Below are 14,283 nucleotides of genomic sequence, written 5' to 3'. Positions count from 1 at the left end.
ATGACCTCTGGGAGGGTAACTCTCAAAGAGGACTAATCTCCGGTGAAGTGAATTCGCTCAGTCGTGTCCGACTCTTTGTGACCCCATGGACTGTAGTCCATCAGGCTCCTCCATCCATGGAATTTTCCAGGCAAGAGGACTGGAGTGGATTGCCATTTTCTTCTCCAGGGGATCTTCCTGACCCAGGGATGGAACCTGGGTCTCCCGCATTGCAGGCAGACGCTTTACCGTCTGAGCCACCAGGGAAGCCCAATCTCCAGTGGTTAATCCAATTAGTGAAAATGCTAGTTTTTTGTTTAACCAAATAGCCTAGGAAGCCTCAGGTGAGGTGACCATCATTGGTAAAGAAAGGTTTTAAATACTGCACAACTCACAGCAGTATATATCGAGTACACACAATTTTGTTAGAATATCCAATAGTCTCTATCTTTCTTCATAGGGTGAGAGGATAGTGTAGTCCCAAATGTTTAAGAAACAACAGGATGCTTGAGACACTCAAATATCAAATTACAAAGGATAAGTTGCTTAAATTGGCTACATAAATGCAGTAGCCCTGGGAGGCCTACCTCTGGGCCTCATGCTGGAAAAATGGATGAATCTGCCTCCTACCTGTCCTGGCTGGGAGCTGGTGAGGGCCGGCGGAGCAGTGAGAACCAGTCACTGGTGATTCCAAAGAGTCAGTTCTAAGTGACCCCACAAAAAAGTGGAAAAGCAGAAAAGACTTACCAATTGTAGATAACTGAGCGTTCACTTTATGAAGGAAGATACCTAAAAGTCTTCTTTGCTTTTGACTAGATACATACGCATCCAAAAATTCAAAAGGTATAAAAGGACACTGGTTTAAAAAGCCCCCTGTCCTCCAGTCATTGGGTTATTAGTCTCTTGGAGGCATCTCATTGGTTTTCCTGAGTTTTTCCATAGACACTCTGTACCAGAGGTTCTCAAAATGGGACGTAAGCTGCCTGCATGGGCTGCGTGTCTCTTCCCAACTCCAACACTAGTGGAGTCAAGCTGGTAACTTGCAATTGTCCGTGATGGGAACTTACACCGTGGAAATTGACATTTTGTACAAACCTTGGGTTCTGGGCTTTTTTTTTTTTCCTTTTTAGAAAACCTGTTTATCAGTATATCCAAGGCCTTTTCACAAGGTCCATGAAATCAAAATTATTTTCATTACACTGGGGTGCTACTGCCTCCTTTGTTTCACAGGTGTGCTACATGATACTTTATTATGCAAAAGATTGACATTAATTCATGATCCCCTGGAGAAGGCAATGGCAATCCATTGCAGTACTCTTGCCTGCAGAATTTCATCGATTGGTGGGCTGTAGTCCACAGGGTGGCAAAGAGTGGGACACGACTGAGTGACTAATACTTTCACTTTTCACTCTCTTTTTTTGGGGTAATGGATTTATTTTGGTTATTTTTCAATGAATTGGTAAATAAATATTTTAACTTTTTTTTTTTAGTTTCTACCACGTAAATATTGACAAGAACCCATATAAACAAAAATTCTTTGGGGGTCCTCAATAATTTTTAAAGGTAAAAGGGGATCTTGAGACTAAAAGGTTTAAGATCCTTGTTCCTTGCTTCTTTGGCTTAATGTATCATGAAAATTTCTGTATCACTTTTTATTTTAGTTTAAGTTCCCCCAGAAGCAGATTTTGATACGAGGATCTGGAGAGAGTAGTTTCTTTGGGAGAAGACAGAGAAGGGCTGAAAACCAGTCAGGGGGCCTGTTAACGGGCTTCCGGTGGGTGAGCTCCTGACAGAGGACAGCACTGAGGTGCTAACAGAGATGTCCAGCAGGGTGTGGTGTGAGCAGAGGGGCTCCCCAGCCCACCTGGGCACCCCCGGAAGGCGGAAGCCCCACTGTGCCATCCCCTCCCAACTCCTCGCCACACTGCCCACTGCTCTGCCACTCCACAAAGACTCAATGCAAAAGACGGCTGCCCACACCCTGGAAGAGGCTGTGCTAGGAGCTCCGAGTGGACATAAGCTAACAATCCTAGAAGGTGGACGCTCATCTTAGGCTCATTTTACAAGTGAGGAAACTGAGGCAGAGTTTCAGAGGCAAATGGGGCCTCCAAAATCATCTTGGGTGGCTCAGCGGTAAAGAATGCAGGAGACACAGGTTCGATCGCTGGTCCGGGAAGACCCCACATGCTGTGGAGCAGCTGCGCCTGTGCGCTGCAACTTCTGAGCCTGAGCTATAAAACCCGGAGCTGCAACTGCCGAGTCTACTCGCCCTAAAGCCTGTCCTCCGCAACAAGAGAAAAGCCCATGCAGCAGTGAAGAGCCAGCACAGCCAAAAATAAATAAATACAATTATTTTTAAAAAAGAAATCATCTTGCTTAATAGGTGTGAAACCCAAGGCTCAGAGAGGTTAGTTAGTAGCATGTTCAAGCTCCTACATCGGGCGTCGCCCCCAGTAGCCCTGCGCTTGAGGTGGTTACATCCCCCACTGTGTGACGGGTGCTGGTGGGGTGACTATCCTCTGCAGAGGGGATTGACCGACCGTACAGCTTATTTACAGGGATCGAAGCTGACACAGGGTAGAGATGGGAGGGCCCGGAGGATGAAGGCGGAACTCTGGGAACTCCTGTTGGGAGGGGAGGCTGGGTAAACACCAGATGATACAGTAACAGGAAGGAAAGAGCAGTCAGAACCTCAAGATTAGAAGATGTTACATTAAAGTTTCTATAACAACCGTAACTCCCATCTAATAAACAGGCTGCATGCCACAGCTATGTAGAAGACCACTGGTGCTTACAATTTTGTGACCTGGACACAAATAATTTTAAATTGATATATACTTACAAGATTCCACACCCCTCCCCCCTTCTTTGGGGGAAGAAATAACATTAAAGTACATGCCTGAAGAAAATATTTGCTCTGGAAATAATGCTGCCAATGTTTAAATGGGTATATCTTGATCTTCTTCGTTACTTTCAGCTCCTAAAGACCCACAGCCAATCTTTCTGTCACTGAAAGCCCCACAAACTTGACAATTACGATAGGAAAGGTCAGAAGAACAAAGAACCTGGGCTGGGGGTCTTTAACTTCGAGCTGATCTCAGGTTAAGCACAGGCAGGAACTCTAGCGTCAGGCTGAGGAGGTCCTGGGGCAGAGAAAGCCCCCCGTAACTTCAGTCATTACTCGTGGTGGTTTAGTCACTCAGTCGTGCCCAACTCTTGTGACCCCATGGACTGACTGTAGCCCTGCCAGGCTCCTCTGTCCATGGGATTTTCAAGGCAAGAATACTGGAGTGGGTTGCCATTTCCTTCTCCAGGGGATCTAATTACTCATTAATTCCACAAAAAGCTGCAGAAAAAATGGAAGGGACAACAAACTCAATATGACCTGGATTGAGACCACCTTTGATCACTATTGTTATTTCCAACAGACAAAAGTTAGAAAGTCAACTGCTGTTTTTCCCAACATGACTTCAAAATCTCTACTGACAGGAAGAACCAAGCATTAAATTATGTGTAAAGATTCAAAATCAATTGTTCAGCACAGCGCCACATAGTCAATAACAACATACTTCAAAGTTCACTGGGGATATCTCTACGATATAATCAAAATATGCCATAAAGCAGACAGAAGAAAACATTCCAAAATGTTAATTACCTCCAATTAGGATTATGGAAAATTTTTTTCTTTAGTTTCTTTAGTTTCCAAACATTCTACAGCGAGCATGCAGTTCTTTGAAACTGAGACTTTTTTAAATAAAAAAGTAAGAAGTTTTGCAATCTTCACTGCCTAGCCATGTCATATTCTAAGTTATACCCATAATAGCAACAAGCTAAGAATATAAAATCAAATCTATTCAAGCACTGAAATTACTGATGCTCTAAGAAACAATATAATAACTGACAAACTAGTGCAGACCTTTCATTTTGTAACTGTCCCTGAATTACTAACTCTGAAAGTGTAAAAAACTCCTCAGTATGGAGTGTGGGGGAGATCAGAAAAATGTCTCAGTTCAAAAGCCCAGGTGTGAACAAGAAGGTGAAAAGATCAGCTTTGAACACTAAGGAAATATCGTTTCCTGGTGGGTATATTATAGGCTTCATCAGTTCATTGCATGATATGTGGGAGTGTTTTTCTAAATAAGCCAAATCCATTCATGGGATGAGGGAAAAAAAAACCCCAAGCCTGGACCAAGTACTCCGGATCAGGGACCCAAGTAGCGCTGAAGTCAGGGCATTTAGAGTCTGTGGTTGTCCAGGGAAGCACCTTAGCAATTCTCCAGCCAGGCTTGCTGGGTTCCTGCTTTCTGGATGACCGCTGGCCCCTCCGGAGTTCTCTCAGGTCTGTGCCTGAGTACCTTGGGAGACTTCTTACCCACACCTGGAGCCCTCCTTCTGACTCCTCAAAACCAGACTAAACTGGGCAAATCAGGGGCCTGCTCCAGGGGCCGTGGCTCCAGGGTGAAGCAGCAGGATGCAGAGGGGAGGGAGGCCTGGGGAGCTGAGGAGTGGCTGGGCCAAAGAAAAAGGAAGGAGTGTGCTGAGGTCACCAGCTCAAAGTGTGTAATAAGGAGTCACGCAAGGACCTGCCAGAGAGGTGGGGTGGTGGGCTGTCTTTGTTAGGAGCTGGATGCAAGGCCACAGCAAAGCGAGCAGGGGGCCCCTGGTGTGGAGGTCCCCTGGCAAAGCCCTGTGCCCGCACAGGATCACTGGGCTCTTGGGTCCTTCCCTAAGAGCCCTGCAGGTTTCCCAAGGAAAACGCCCTCCAGGGCCGCCCCCAGGGGCTGGGAGTCACCTGAGGTGCCTTAGTTGGGAGAGTCTAGCCAGGCTCATCAGAGGCGCCGGAGGCTTGTGGCTGCCCGAGTCACACAGGACAAGCACCGGGCCCAGAAATGGGAAGTACTTGGGCTTCCTGAAACCCCGACGTGCAAATCCCGGCCGGCTGACTCAGGACTCTGCTCCACCGCCTCGGAAACGTCCACAGGACTTAGGACTGGCCTCACAAAGAGGTTCGACCCCAAGACCTGGCCCAGCTGTGCACCCTCAGGCCACCCTGGAGCAAGTCCTCCTGACCTCCGTTCCTGTTTCCTGAAGCAAAGTGAGGCGAATTCGCACTCCCCGAGGGCCTCCTTGAGAAGCCGAGCCCCAGAACGGGAGTGACGAGAGCCTGAGACTTTGGGGACAGAGGCTGTGCAGCCCTGCCACGTACCGAGGGTGAAGCAGGGAGAACAGGCCCAGACCATTCAACGGCGTCATCAACAAAATACATGCCAGGATTTAAACAATTTATGCTTGGGCTTCCCTAGGGGCTCAGAGGGTAAAGAATCTGCCTACAACGTGGGAGACCTGAGTTGATCCCTGGATCAGGAAGATCCCCCTGGAGGAGGGCATGAAAACCCACTCCAGTATTCTTGCCTGGAGAAGTCCGTGGACAGAGGAGCCTGGCGGGCTACAGCCCACGGGGTCACAGAGAGTCGGACACTACGAGAGACTAGGCCCAGCACCTGCTGTTAACGGAAAGCCATGTGGTCTGACTTTGTGAAACCTCCCCACTGCAGGTCGTACTGATTTTTAAAAAATAAAACACAGAAAAGGAGGACAAGGGTGGGATGGGGTGGAGGTTCAAGACGGAGGGGACATATGCACACCTATGTCTGATTCACGCTGATGAATGGCAGAAACTAACACAATATTGTAAAGCAATTATCCTCCAATTAAATTTTTTTTTTTAAAAGGAAGTTAGCAGCTAACATTCACATAGCACTGGCTCCAAGGTCTAGGTTTTACACATTCACCTGTGCAATCCTGGCAAAAATCCTCTTACTTCGCAGACAGAGAAGTGGGAGGCAGCAGGCTGTGCCTCCCTTGGAGTGCTGCAGAGAAGCCGAGGGAAAGAGGTGGGGTGGACTCATGCTGGCTTTCCAGCAAGAGCTGGGACTGAAGGGGGCTCAACCATCCCCCCTTGGCTTTCTCCCTTCCTTACTGAGCACACATCTGTAGGCTGGGCTCAGATAACAGAGGCAAGTCAACAGGCCAAATGGACCTTTGGATTACCAAGTACAGATGATCAGTACACCTGATGGGAAGAAAATGGAACTCCCTACTAAACTTCAGGGGCAGGCAGACCTGGGTTCTATCTAACCCTGGCTTCACCTACGTTTAGCTTCTCCCGCTGGGCAAGACGCTAACCCATCCAAGCCTTGGTGCTTTCTTCTATAAAAGCGCCCACTACCTTACCTCCTAGGCTCTGTGAAAACTACAAAGGGGAAAGTGCCTGGCACACAGCACTCAGTAAATGTTACTTAGTATAAAGTCTTTTTTTTTCCTTAAAGATATGTTAAGTGCATCTTAATAGTGAATATTTTTAATATTTTTAAAAATTAAAATGGTTTAAAACTTTTAAAAAGTTTTGTAATGTTTCTTTCAAATAAAAGAAAAAAGAAACATTACACTGGAAAGGGAGAAATCAAAATGCTCTCCCTAAGGACAGGAAGAATGTTCCCATGCCACCCACCCTTGCTGGGCTCAGTCTCTGGGTCTGCAGGGAGGGCTGGGAGCCTCGGTGCTCTCGGAACCCAGCCCTTTAGGCAGTGGCATCCTGCCCATGGGACTTGCAGGACATGTTTGTAATTTGTCTTTATTTTTAGACACATCTGCAAATGCAGTTTGAAAAATACCAGTCTTCAGAAAACCAGGGCAATTTCCCCCCCGAGTTTTTCTAAAGCTGTAATTGTCGCGTCCCTCCTTACTGTCTCATCTTTTGGCGCACAGCGAAGGACAACATCACAGCCTGGATGTGGCGTCTCACCCTTCAGACGCTGCGTTTTTCTGAATGTGACTAAATGTGACGTCTTCCTCAGCTAAAGGCTTCTGCTTATTAAGCCCTCCCTGGCCTCACGAAGGACTGGCTACCTCCTTCAACATCAGTGGTAGGAGGTGCCAGACTCTGCTTTTAACTTTAACCTTGGGGCCCAGAAGCTGGGGTCAAGGAGAAAAGGAAGGCCAGCATATCCCAGCAGCCACCCACGTGATGGATTGGACAATGGTGACTAACCTTCCTAGAGATATAAGCAGAGTTTCCTCTATACTTCCCACTTTTACAAATGTGTCGTCTTGTGACCACATGAGCTAATTACTAACCCCCACATCCCCAGCCTCCCTCCTTCAGTTTACTAGCTCGGTGCTCAAACCAACAGCCCCTTGCAAACAAGCAAAGATCAACCGAGCAATCACTGCCTTTACAGATACCAATGCAATGGTGTTTCCCTGGCCACTGATAACTGAAAATCAGATGAGAGGAGACAAGAGGAGAGGTGGCGGTTAGTAGAGAACAAAAACCTTGTAAGGGCTGATTTTAAGAACAGTCAGCCTTCCAATCTGTGGATTCCTAATCCGAGGACATGGAGGACTTGCTGTAAGAGACTTTGGGCATCTGGAGATTTGGAATCTGAAAGGGGCCCTGTATCCAATTCCACACAAATATTGAGTGATGGCTATACACGTGTTTCAAGTGGAATTAAAAATGGAGGAAGAGGGGAACAGAACTGCCATACGACCCAGCAATCCCACTGCTGGGCATACACACCAAGGAAACTAGAACTGAAAGAGACACGTGTACCCCAATGTTCATCGCAGCACTGTTTACAATAGCCAGGACATGGAAGCAACCTAGATGTCCATCAGCAGATGAATGGATAAGACAGCTGTGGTACATATACACAATGGAATATTACTCAGCCATTAAAAAGAATGTATTTGAATCAGTTCTAATGAGATGGATGAAACTGGAGCCCATTATACAGAGTGAAGTGAGTCAGAAAGAAAAACACCAATATAGTATATTAACGCATATATATGGCATTTAGAAAGATGGTAATGATGACTCTATATGCGAGACAGCAAAAGAGACACAGATATAAAGAACATATTTTTGGACTCTGTGGGAGAAGGCGAGGGTGGGATGATTTGAGAAAATAGCACTGAAACACGTGTATTACCATATGTGAAACAGATCGCCAGTCCAGGTTCGATGCATGAGACAGGGCGCTCAGGGCTGATGCACTGGGATGACCCTGAGGGATGGGATGGGGAGGGAGGTGGGAGGGGGGTTCAGGATTGGGGACACATGCACACCCATGGCTGATTCATGTGAATGTGTGGCAAAAACCACCACAATACTGTAAAGTAATTAGCCTCCAATTAAATAATCAAAAAATATACAAGTTGAATAAATGGAAAAAAAAAAAAAGGGAAGAAGAGTATGTTACCAGGTGAGCTGCTGAGAAAACTCAGCTGTAAAACAACAGTGTGTGGGACTTCCCTAGCAGCCCAGAGGTTAAGACTCCATGCTTCCAATGCAGGGGGTGCAGGTTTGGTCCCTGGTCAGGGAACTACGATCTCATAAGGTGCAGCCAAAAAATAAATAATTAAAAAAGAGAAAAACAACAGTCTGTAAAATGTCTGATCATTCAGTGACTAATATACCAGGCATTAACACCAGTCCAAGTGAAATTGCACCACTCCTGTTTGACACATTGAAGGCCTGATGCCAGGGTGGAGAGCCCTTAGCTAGGCATGTGCGGGTCATGTGTGGCAGCTCATTCCAGAAACCACCACAGAGCCTGGACTGAAATAATAATGCTGCAAGAGATACTAGAACATCAGAAGGGAAAGAGCCACTGTTCAATCTGCCAAGGAAAGAAACAGCAAGGTAATGCTCACAAAGCACATAAAATATCCCTTTGTGTGTGTGTGTGTGTGAGACTTTAAATTTTATTTTTTAAAATTACCATACAGTAAAATTTACTCTCTGGTTGCGGGGCGGGGGGAGGAGAGGGCATACAGTTCTATGAAAGGTAACATAGATATACACATCCCTGTAGCCACCATCAAGAGGATACAGAAAAGTTCCACCATCCCAAAAGATTCTACAAATAATTCCCTCAAACTTGCTTTAGCCAATAACAGGCACAATGAATAATAGGGGAGGAACCATAATTTGTCATCAAAATTAAGTGCCAGGAAAAACAAACACATCACACTCCAACCTCCCATACACTGAATTTTTTTTGCTGGTTGACTAGCAGCCTTCATGTATCTCTACATTATAAAATTTGAGGTATTTACAAGCCACATCCCTCTATTTTTTCACTGTGGAATCAATACAGTTCATAAAAGCATGTTACTTCTTGTTGCTTCAGGGCTTTCCTGCAGGATATTAAAATTTCACCTAATCAAACCACTGTTAGGGTAGATTCCAGTTCTTTTCTTCCTAATTATCAGACATTCTACCCTTCTTTTGCTCACTTAAGGAATGCTTAAGAACTTAGAAGTTTGCAAGTGGGTCAAGTAAATGTGTCTAAGTGGTACCTTTAACAGACTATTGAGATGCTGACCAGCTTGTCTACTGGGTCCTAAGTGGTCTTGCTTTTGGAGGTTACTAGTGCTTTGTGCGTGATGGCAGATGGTAAGGACATAAAACTTTGTTAAATCCCTTCAACAAGGAGATGGCCTGTATGGCAAAACCCACGTTCAGTTGTGGAGTTACTATGCGATAGATATTTTAAAGGCTCTGGTTTTTCCATGGATTTATTTCAAGGGCCATGCACATGCCAGCCAGCCCACTAATAGGAACAGGATGCACTAGTCCTTTCTCCTGGAATCCAAGAGGTTCTCCATATTCATTTAGCAAAAATTTACTGAGCACCTACTAAGTAGTCAGATCCTGGGTTAGTGGCTGGGGATGTAAAACTGTTAAGATATAAAATCTGACGCAACCTCAACACTGAAGGAAGGGACATGAAACTGGAAACTAAGGATGGATGGTTTAAAGGGGGAGGGGGGGAGGAAAGAAAAACCAAGGAGGGTGGGATTGGGTGCATAACACACACACAAAAAAACCCTCCTCAGTCTCTGTCCTTCTGGGCCAACAGGAGCCAGCCTCAGCCCGAGAATTCACTTCCTTGCCTAAGTTTCCACAGCCCCAGCTTTCGGGCACTCCACGTGTTGCCCCGTGGCACGGGGAACAGTTAATAAGTTACAAAAGTTACGTTAAGAAGGTGAACTTGAACGTTTCCGACGCTGAAGCGCACAGCCCTCTTCCGCACATCCTCGCCCAGTTGGCATTTGAGTGTAAAATTCTTCCAGACAGGCCACCTGAGCACTCAAATTCCTTCACCTCTGCAAAAACACCTTGGGTAAAAATGTTTCGGCACGCAAGGCCCTGACGGGCACTGCAGCACAACTCACGGGCGCGGCGTGCACCAAGTCTGCGTGGGAATCACGTTTACAAGAAAGAGGGAGGGGGTGGTCACGAGGGGCGGCGGGCGCCAGGGCTCCGGTTCCGCGGCCGGCCGGGAAGGCCTCGCGCCAGTCGGGCGCACGCCCAAGGCGCCGGGCCCGCCTCCAGCTCCCGGGCAGCGGGAACCGCGAACCGCGCCGTGGACGGCCCGGGAGGGAGCGCTGCGCCCCCTGGCGGCGGGGCCCGTCCCTGCCCGCTGCCGGCCGCCGGCCGTCTCCGCCGCGGGCCTGCCTCGCTCCATTTGCTGACTCCGGAGGCAGCGTCCCTCCGAGCGGCGGCTTCTCGGGCCTCCCGCTCCCCGCTCCGTATCTTCCTCCAGTCCCCGCCCCCTACTCCTGCTCTGACACCCCCCTTCTGCACGCCGAGCCCGTTCCCAGCCGCAGCCCGGCGGAGCGCGGACGCCGAGTCCGCCGCTGGCTTCGCAGAGCCTTCCGGCAGCCCCGGCCGCTCCATCGCGGCGCCCGGCGGGGGTGCGGGGCCGGCGCACGGCGCGAGTGGGGCGGTGGCGGCGCGGACTGTTCCACTGCGCGTTCCCCCCCGCCCCCGCGCGGCGCGCGTGCTCCCCGGAACGCCATGGAGCCGCCGCGTTCCGAGCGGGCACAAAGGGGCGCGCGGCACAATGGGCGCGGCGAGCCCGTGGGCGCCCGGCGCCCGCTCCGGCGACTCGGCCCTGCGCGGGGGTGGGCGCCCCTCCCGGCGAGCGCTCTCCGGGCAGCCCCCCTACGCGTCCCCTCCCCTGCTCCCGCCCCCCACCCCGGCATGGATGTTGCAGCCACTCGCCCGTCCGTCTGCTCCGGAGCCGCCGCCACCGCGCGGCCGGCTTGAACCGCCCCGCACTTACCTGGGACACGAGTTCTGTACTTTGCAGAGCGGGCCCGCGCCGAGTTGGGGCGCCACGTGGGGGGTAGGGGGAGCGCGGGGCTGGGGAGTGGGGGCCGCGCGCGGAGGGCCAGGCCGGGGCGGCCCGGGGAGTTGCTGGGGGCAGCGGGCGGGCGCCGTGTATTTTCCCCTCTCTTTGTGTGTGTCCGTGCGCTGCGCTCTCGCGTGACGTGACGGGACTCCGTGTGTCATTTCCGCACAAGGACACAGGAGCCCCCGCTGCAGTGGAACCACAACCCCTCCGCCCCCACCCCCAACCCGCCCCTCCCCCTCAGCGGGGCACACGCGGGACCGGCGGCGGCGCTCGGGCGTGAACGGCCGCGGCAGGGAGCTGGGGCGCGCACTCCGGGGACCCGGGCGGCCCAGCGCGCTCATCCGGTGCCGCGCCGCTCCACGTGGGCCCGCGCCCGCTGCCCGGGGCGGGGGGCGGCGGCCGCGCACCCACGGTGCGCCGGGCCAGCGCCGGCTAACAATGTACCCTGCACATCGTGTGTTCTCCCCCCGCGACTCATTTCTCTAAATCGTGGTTACTCAGACCCGAGGAGTTTGACCTGAAAAGCCTCTTTTTCTACTTTTTTTTTTTTTCCCCCTCCGCGGATCGGCGACTGTGCGGGGCGCCTCCCTCCAAGCCCGCGCCTCTCCCGCATTTTTTGGGATCTCGGCCGTGGCCCTGTCCCCCTCGGGCGAGTGTTCCCTCGTCCGATCGGCACAAAGAGTTCGGGGCGCGGGGACCCGAGTGGCCCCCGCGGAGCCTGCATGGAGTCTGGCGGGCCGCGGGAGACTGACCCCGGCGCTGGGAAACACTGGTTCTGGCCACTCCCCCAGTAGGGTGGCCGCCCTCTCTTGTAAGCCTAAGAGCTAAAATCTGCCTTCTACTTGTAACCCGAAGTTTTGAGGTTTAAGGCAGCGGAGCCTGAGATTCATAAGTGCGCGGGCTCACAGACCCACATGCCACAGACGAACCCACGGCGATAGCTGCGCCGAGCGCTTAAAATAGAAAAACACGAGTCACCAACTCAATAAAGGTTCATTCTTTCTACTGCTGACTCCCGGACTGGAGATTCCAAGTTGATAAATAACGAAACCTACCCCTCGGGTATTTTCCCAAATCTCAGTGACTTCAAGGGGTGTGGTGTGTGAGGGTCAGGGAAGCCCAACCCAACAGTTAAGCCACGTTTATATTTAAGGCAAACAATGAGAATGTAAATTTTTAAAAATCCTTTAATTTGCTGGTCGAAGAAAGTATAAAAAGAAAAATGCAAATGATCCCATCTGCTGCTCACAGCTGACTGGCTGCAAGGAAGGACCATGTGGCCCGGCCCTGCGCGGTCAGTGAATTGGTAGAATAGATTTTTAAAAGAAGGCATATGCTGGCTCCTTGCTGCCCGGGCGCGGGGAGGGTTTGAATTAACGTATCGTATAGTTTTGTATTACGTATCCTCTGCCAGACCGCTCCAACTGGGAATTTAGCAATTATGCAAGTTCTTCCCCTTTGGGTTTGAAATCTGTAGGCAAGAGGTTATCTAAGACCTTTGAGGGTCTACGTGGAACATTCTCGAACTGATTTTGAAAAGTCAGTACTAATTGCTATGCAAAATTAGCAAGCAGCAGGGAGAACCTAGCCCTGAGTCCAGGGGGTGTTTTATAAAAGAATCCATACGTGCTCGGTGTCATTCAAAAGGGGATGATGAAAAGAATGGGGCCGAGATAGCAGCCCTTCAAATTCAAAAGACTTGAGTCGCCCTATCTACATTTAAAATAGGGCGGAGGGAGAAAGGGAGGAGGACCGCTTGGGGCAGAATGGTTAATTTATACATTCCCTGAAGACGGAATGGAGGCACTTCTATTTCTGCCGGGAACTTGACTTTTAACATTCGCACATTAAATAACATGTATGATATAGTACATCTCTTGACTTAGTTAACATATAGCAGTTTTAGTCTCACCTTCAACTTAATGTGACAGTTAGAATTTAAAAAGTATAAGTTGCATTTCATTAATTCAGTTTTCTAGGGTTTCCCAGTGGAAGAGTTAGGAAGAATTAAGAGGAGCATTTAAGCTCACTTTGCATTTTTAAACCACTTTACTTGGTGCTTTAAAAATGTAAAATGACCTTGTTACATTTTTACAAAGGGGACTAGATGAAATGTGTTATAGGATATATCTATAGCCAATCATTAACAGTAACAACTCAGGTATTGGAGGAGAAATTAAGTCAGTGGAAATAAAATAATTAAAAATGAACACTTCCTTGTTCACATTGTTCAGAACCAAAGGTTTTGTGAAATAACAATAATTCTATAGTATCTAAAGCAAGCAGCGTGCTTAACTGATATAAACTGACTTTTCAAAACATAATCTCTCAGGAAACTACAAAGTGACCTTGAGTATTATTGTAAATTATGTATCTTAATTTGCATAACTGGATCAACATTGCTACTTAAAGTAAGCTATTCCAAATGAGTTGTTAGCAAAAATGGAAGTTACTGCAATGTGGGAAAGGAAACTACCTACCTTCAAATGGTTTTGTATGTTTATATGAATTTGGTTTTTTTTTTAATGAGAAAGAGAAAGCAGGACAAAAGATTTTTTTAAAAAGGTAAAAACATGCATTGGAATTGTCTTCTTGTGTTTTGGAGTCTTTAAAAAACAATATTTTTGAAACTGCTATTGGATAAATGTAATGCCTTATGAAAAAAATATGAATAAACATGGAGTAAGATGGGGAGAAGGGCTTCCCTGGTGGCTCAATAGTAAAGAATCCTCCTGCCATTGCAGGAGATACAGGAAATGCGGGAGTATCCCCTGGAGAAGGAAATGGCAACCCAGTCTGGTATTCTTGCCTGGGAAATCCCATGGACAGAGGAGCCTGGTGGGCTACAGTCCATGGAGTCAAATAAAAGTCAGAGGTGACTTGGAGACTAAACAACAAGATGAGGAAAGGAATGAGGTTTTAAACAACAAAATTCTTGCCTGATGTAATCTTAAGAAGTCAGCAGGAGTGACTGCTAATAATTCATAAGGATATGTATAAAGACCTGAAAAAAATAAAAACCTTAGATTTAGAGGTCTGCTTGACTTGAAATTTCTTCATTAGAAATGCATTTTTCAAGATTTCAAATTAGAGC

General features: G+C 48.5%; 1 protein-coding gene across 6 annotated transcripts in view; it reads right to left on the bottom strand.

Annotated features, from left to right (window-relative positions):
* BEND3 (BEN domain containing 3) overlaps positions 1–11,636 on the bottom strand; it is a 47,555-nt gene extending 35,919 nt beyond the window's left edge. For 4 of the 6 annotated variants that reach the window (XR_006338307.1, XR_006338306.1, XM_043889754.1 and 1 more), the window contains exon 1: positions 11,118–11,636. Coding sequence is in view for 2 of the 6 variants with exons in the window: in XM_043889754.1 (XP_043745689.1) it covers positions 11,118–11,530 (413 nt within the window). In the remaining 4 variants the exon portion in view is untranslated. Of the gene's footprint in view, positions 1–3,044; positions 7,587–11,117 lie in introns of those variants that run through there. The other 2 variants (XM_043889756.1, XM_043889758.1) reach the window with 2 other exon arrangements.
* Between the last annotated feature and the right edge of the window lie 2,647 nt (positions 11,637–14,283).

The sequence above is a fragment of the Cervus elaphus genome, chromosome 28 (assembly GCF_910594005.1).
Source record: "Cervus elaphus chromosome 28, mCerEla1.1, whole genome shotgun sequence".
NCBI lineage: Eukaryota > Metazoa > Chordata > Mammalia > Artiodactyla > Cervidae > Cervus > Cervus elaphus.
This window is presented reverse-complemented; position numbering and strand designations above follow the sequence as displayed.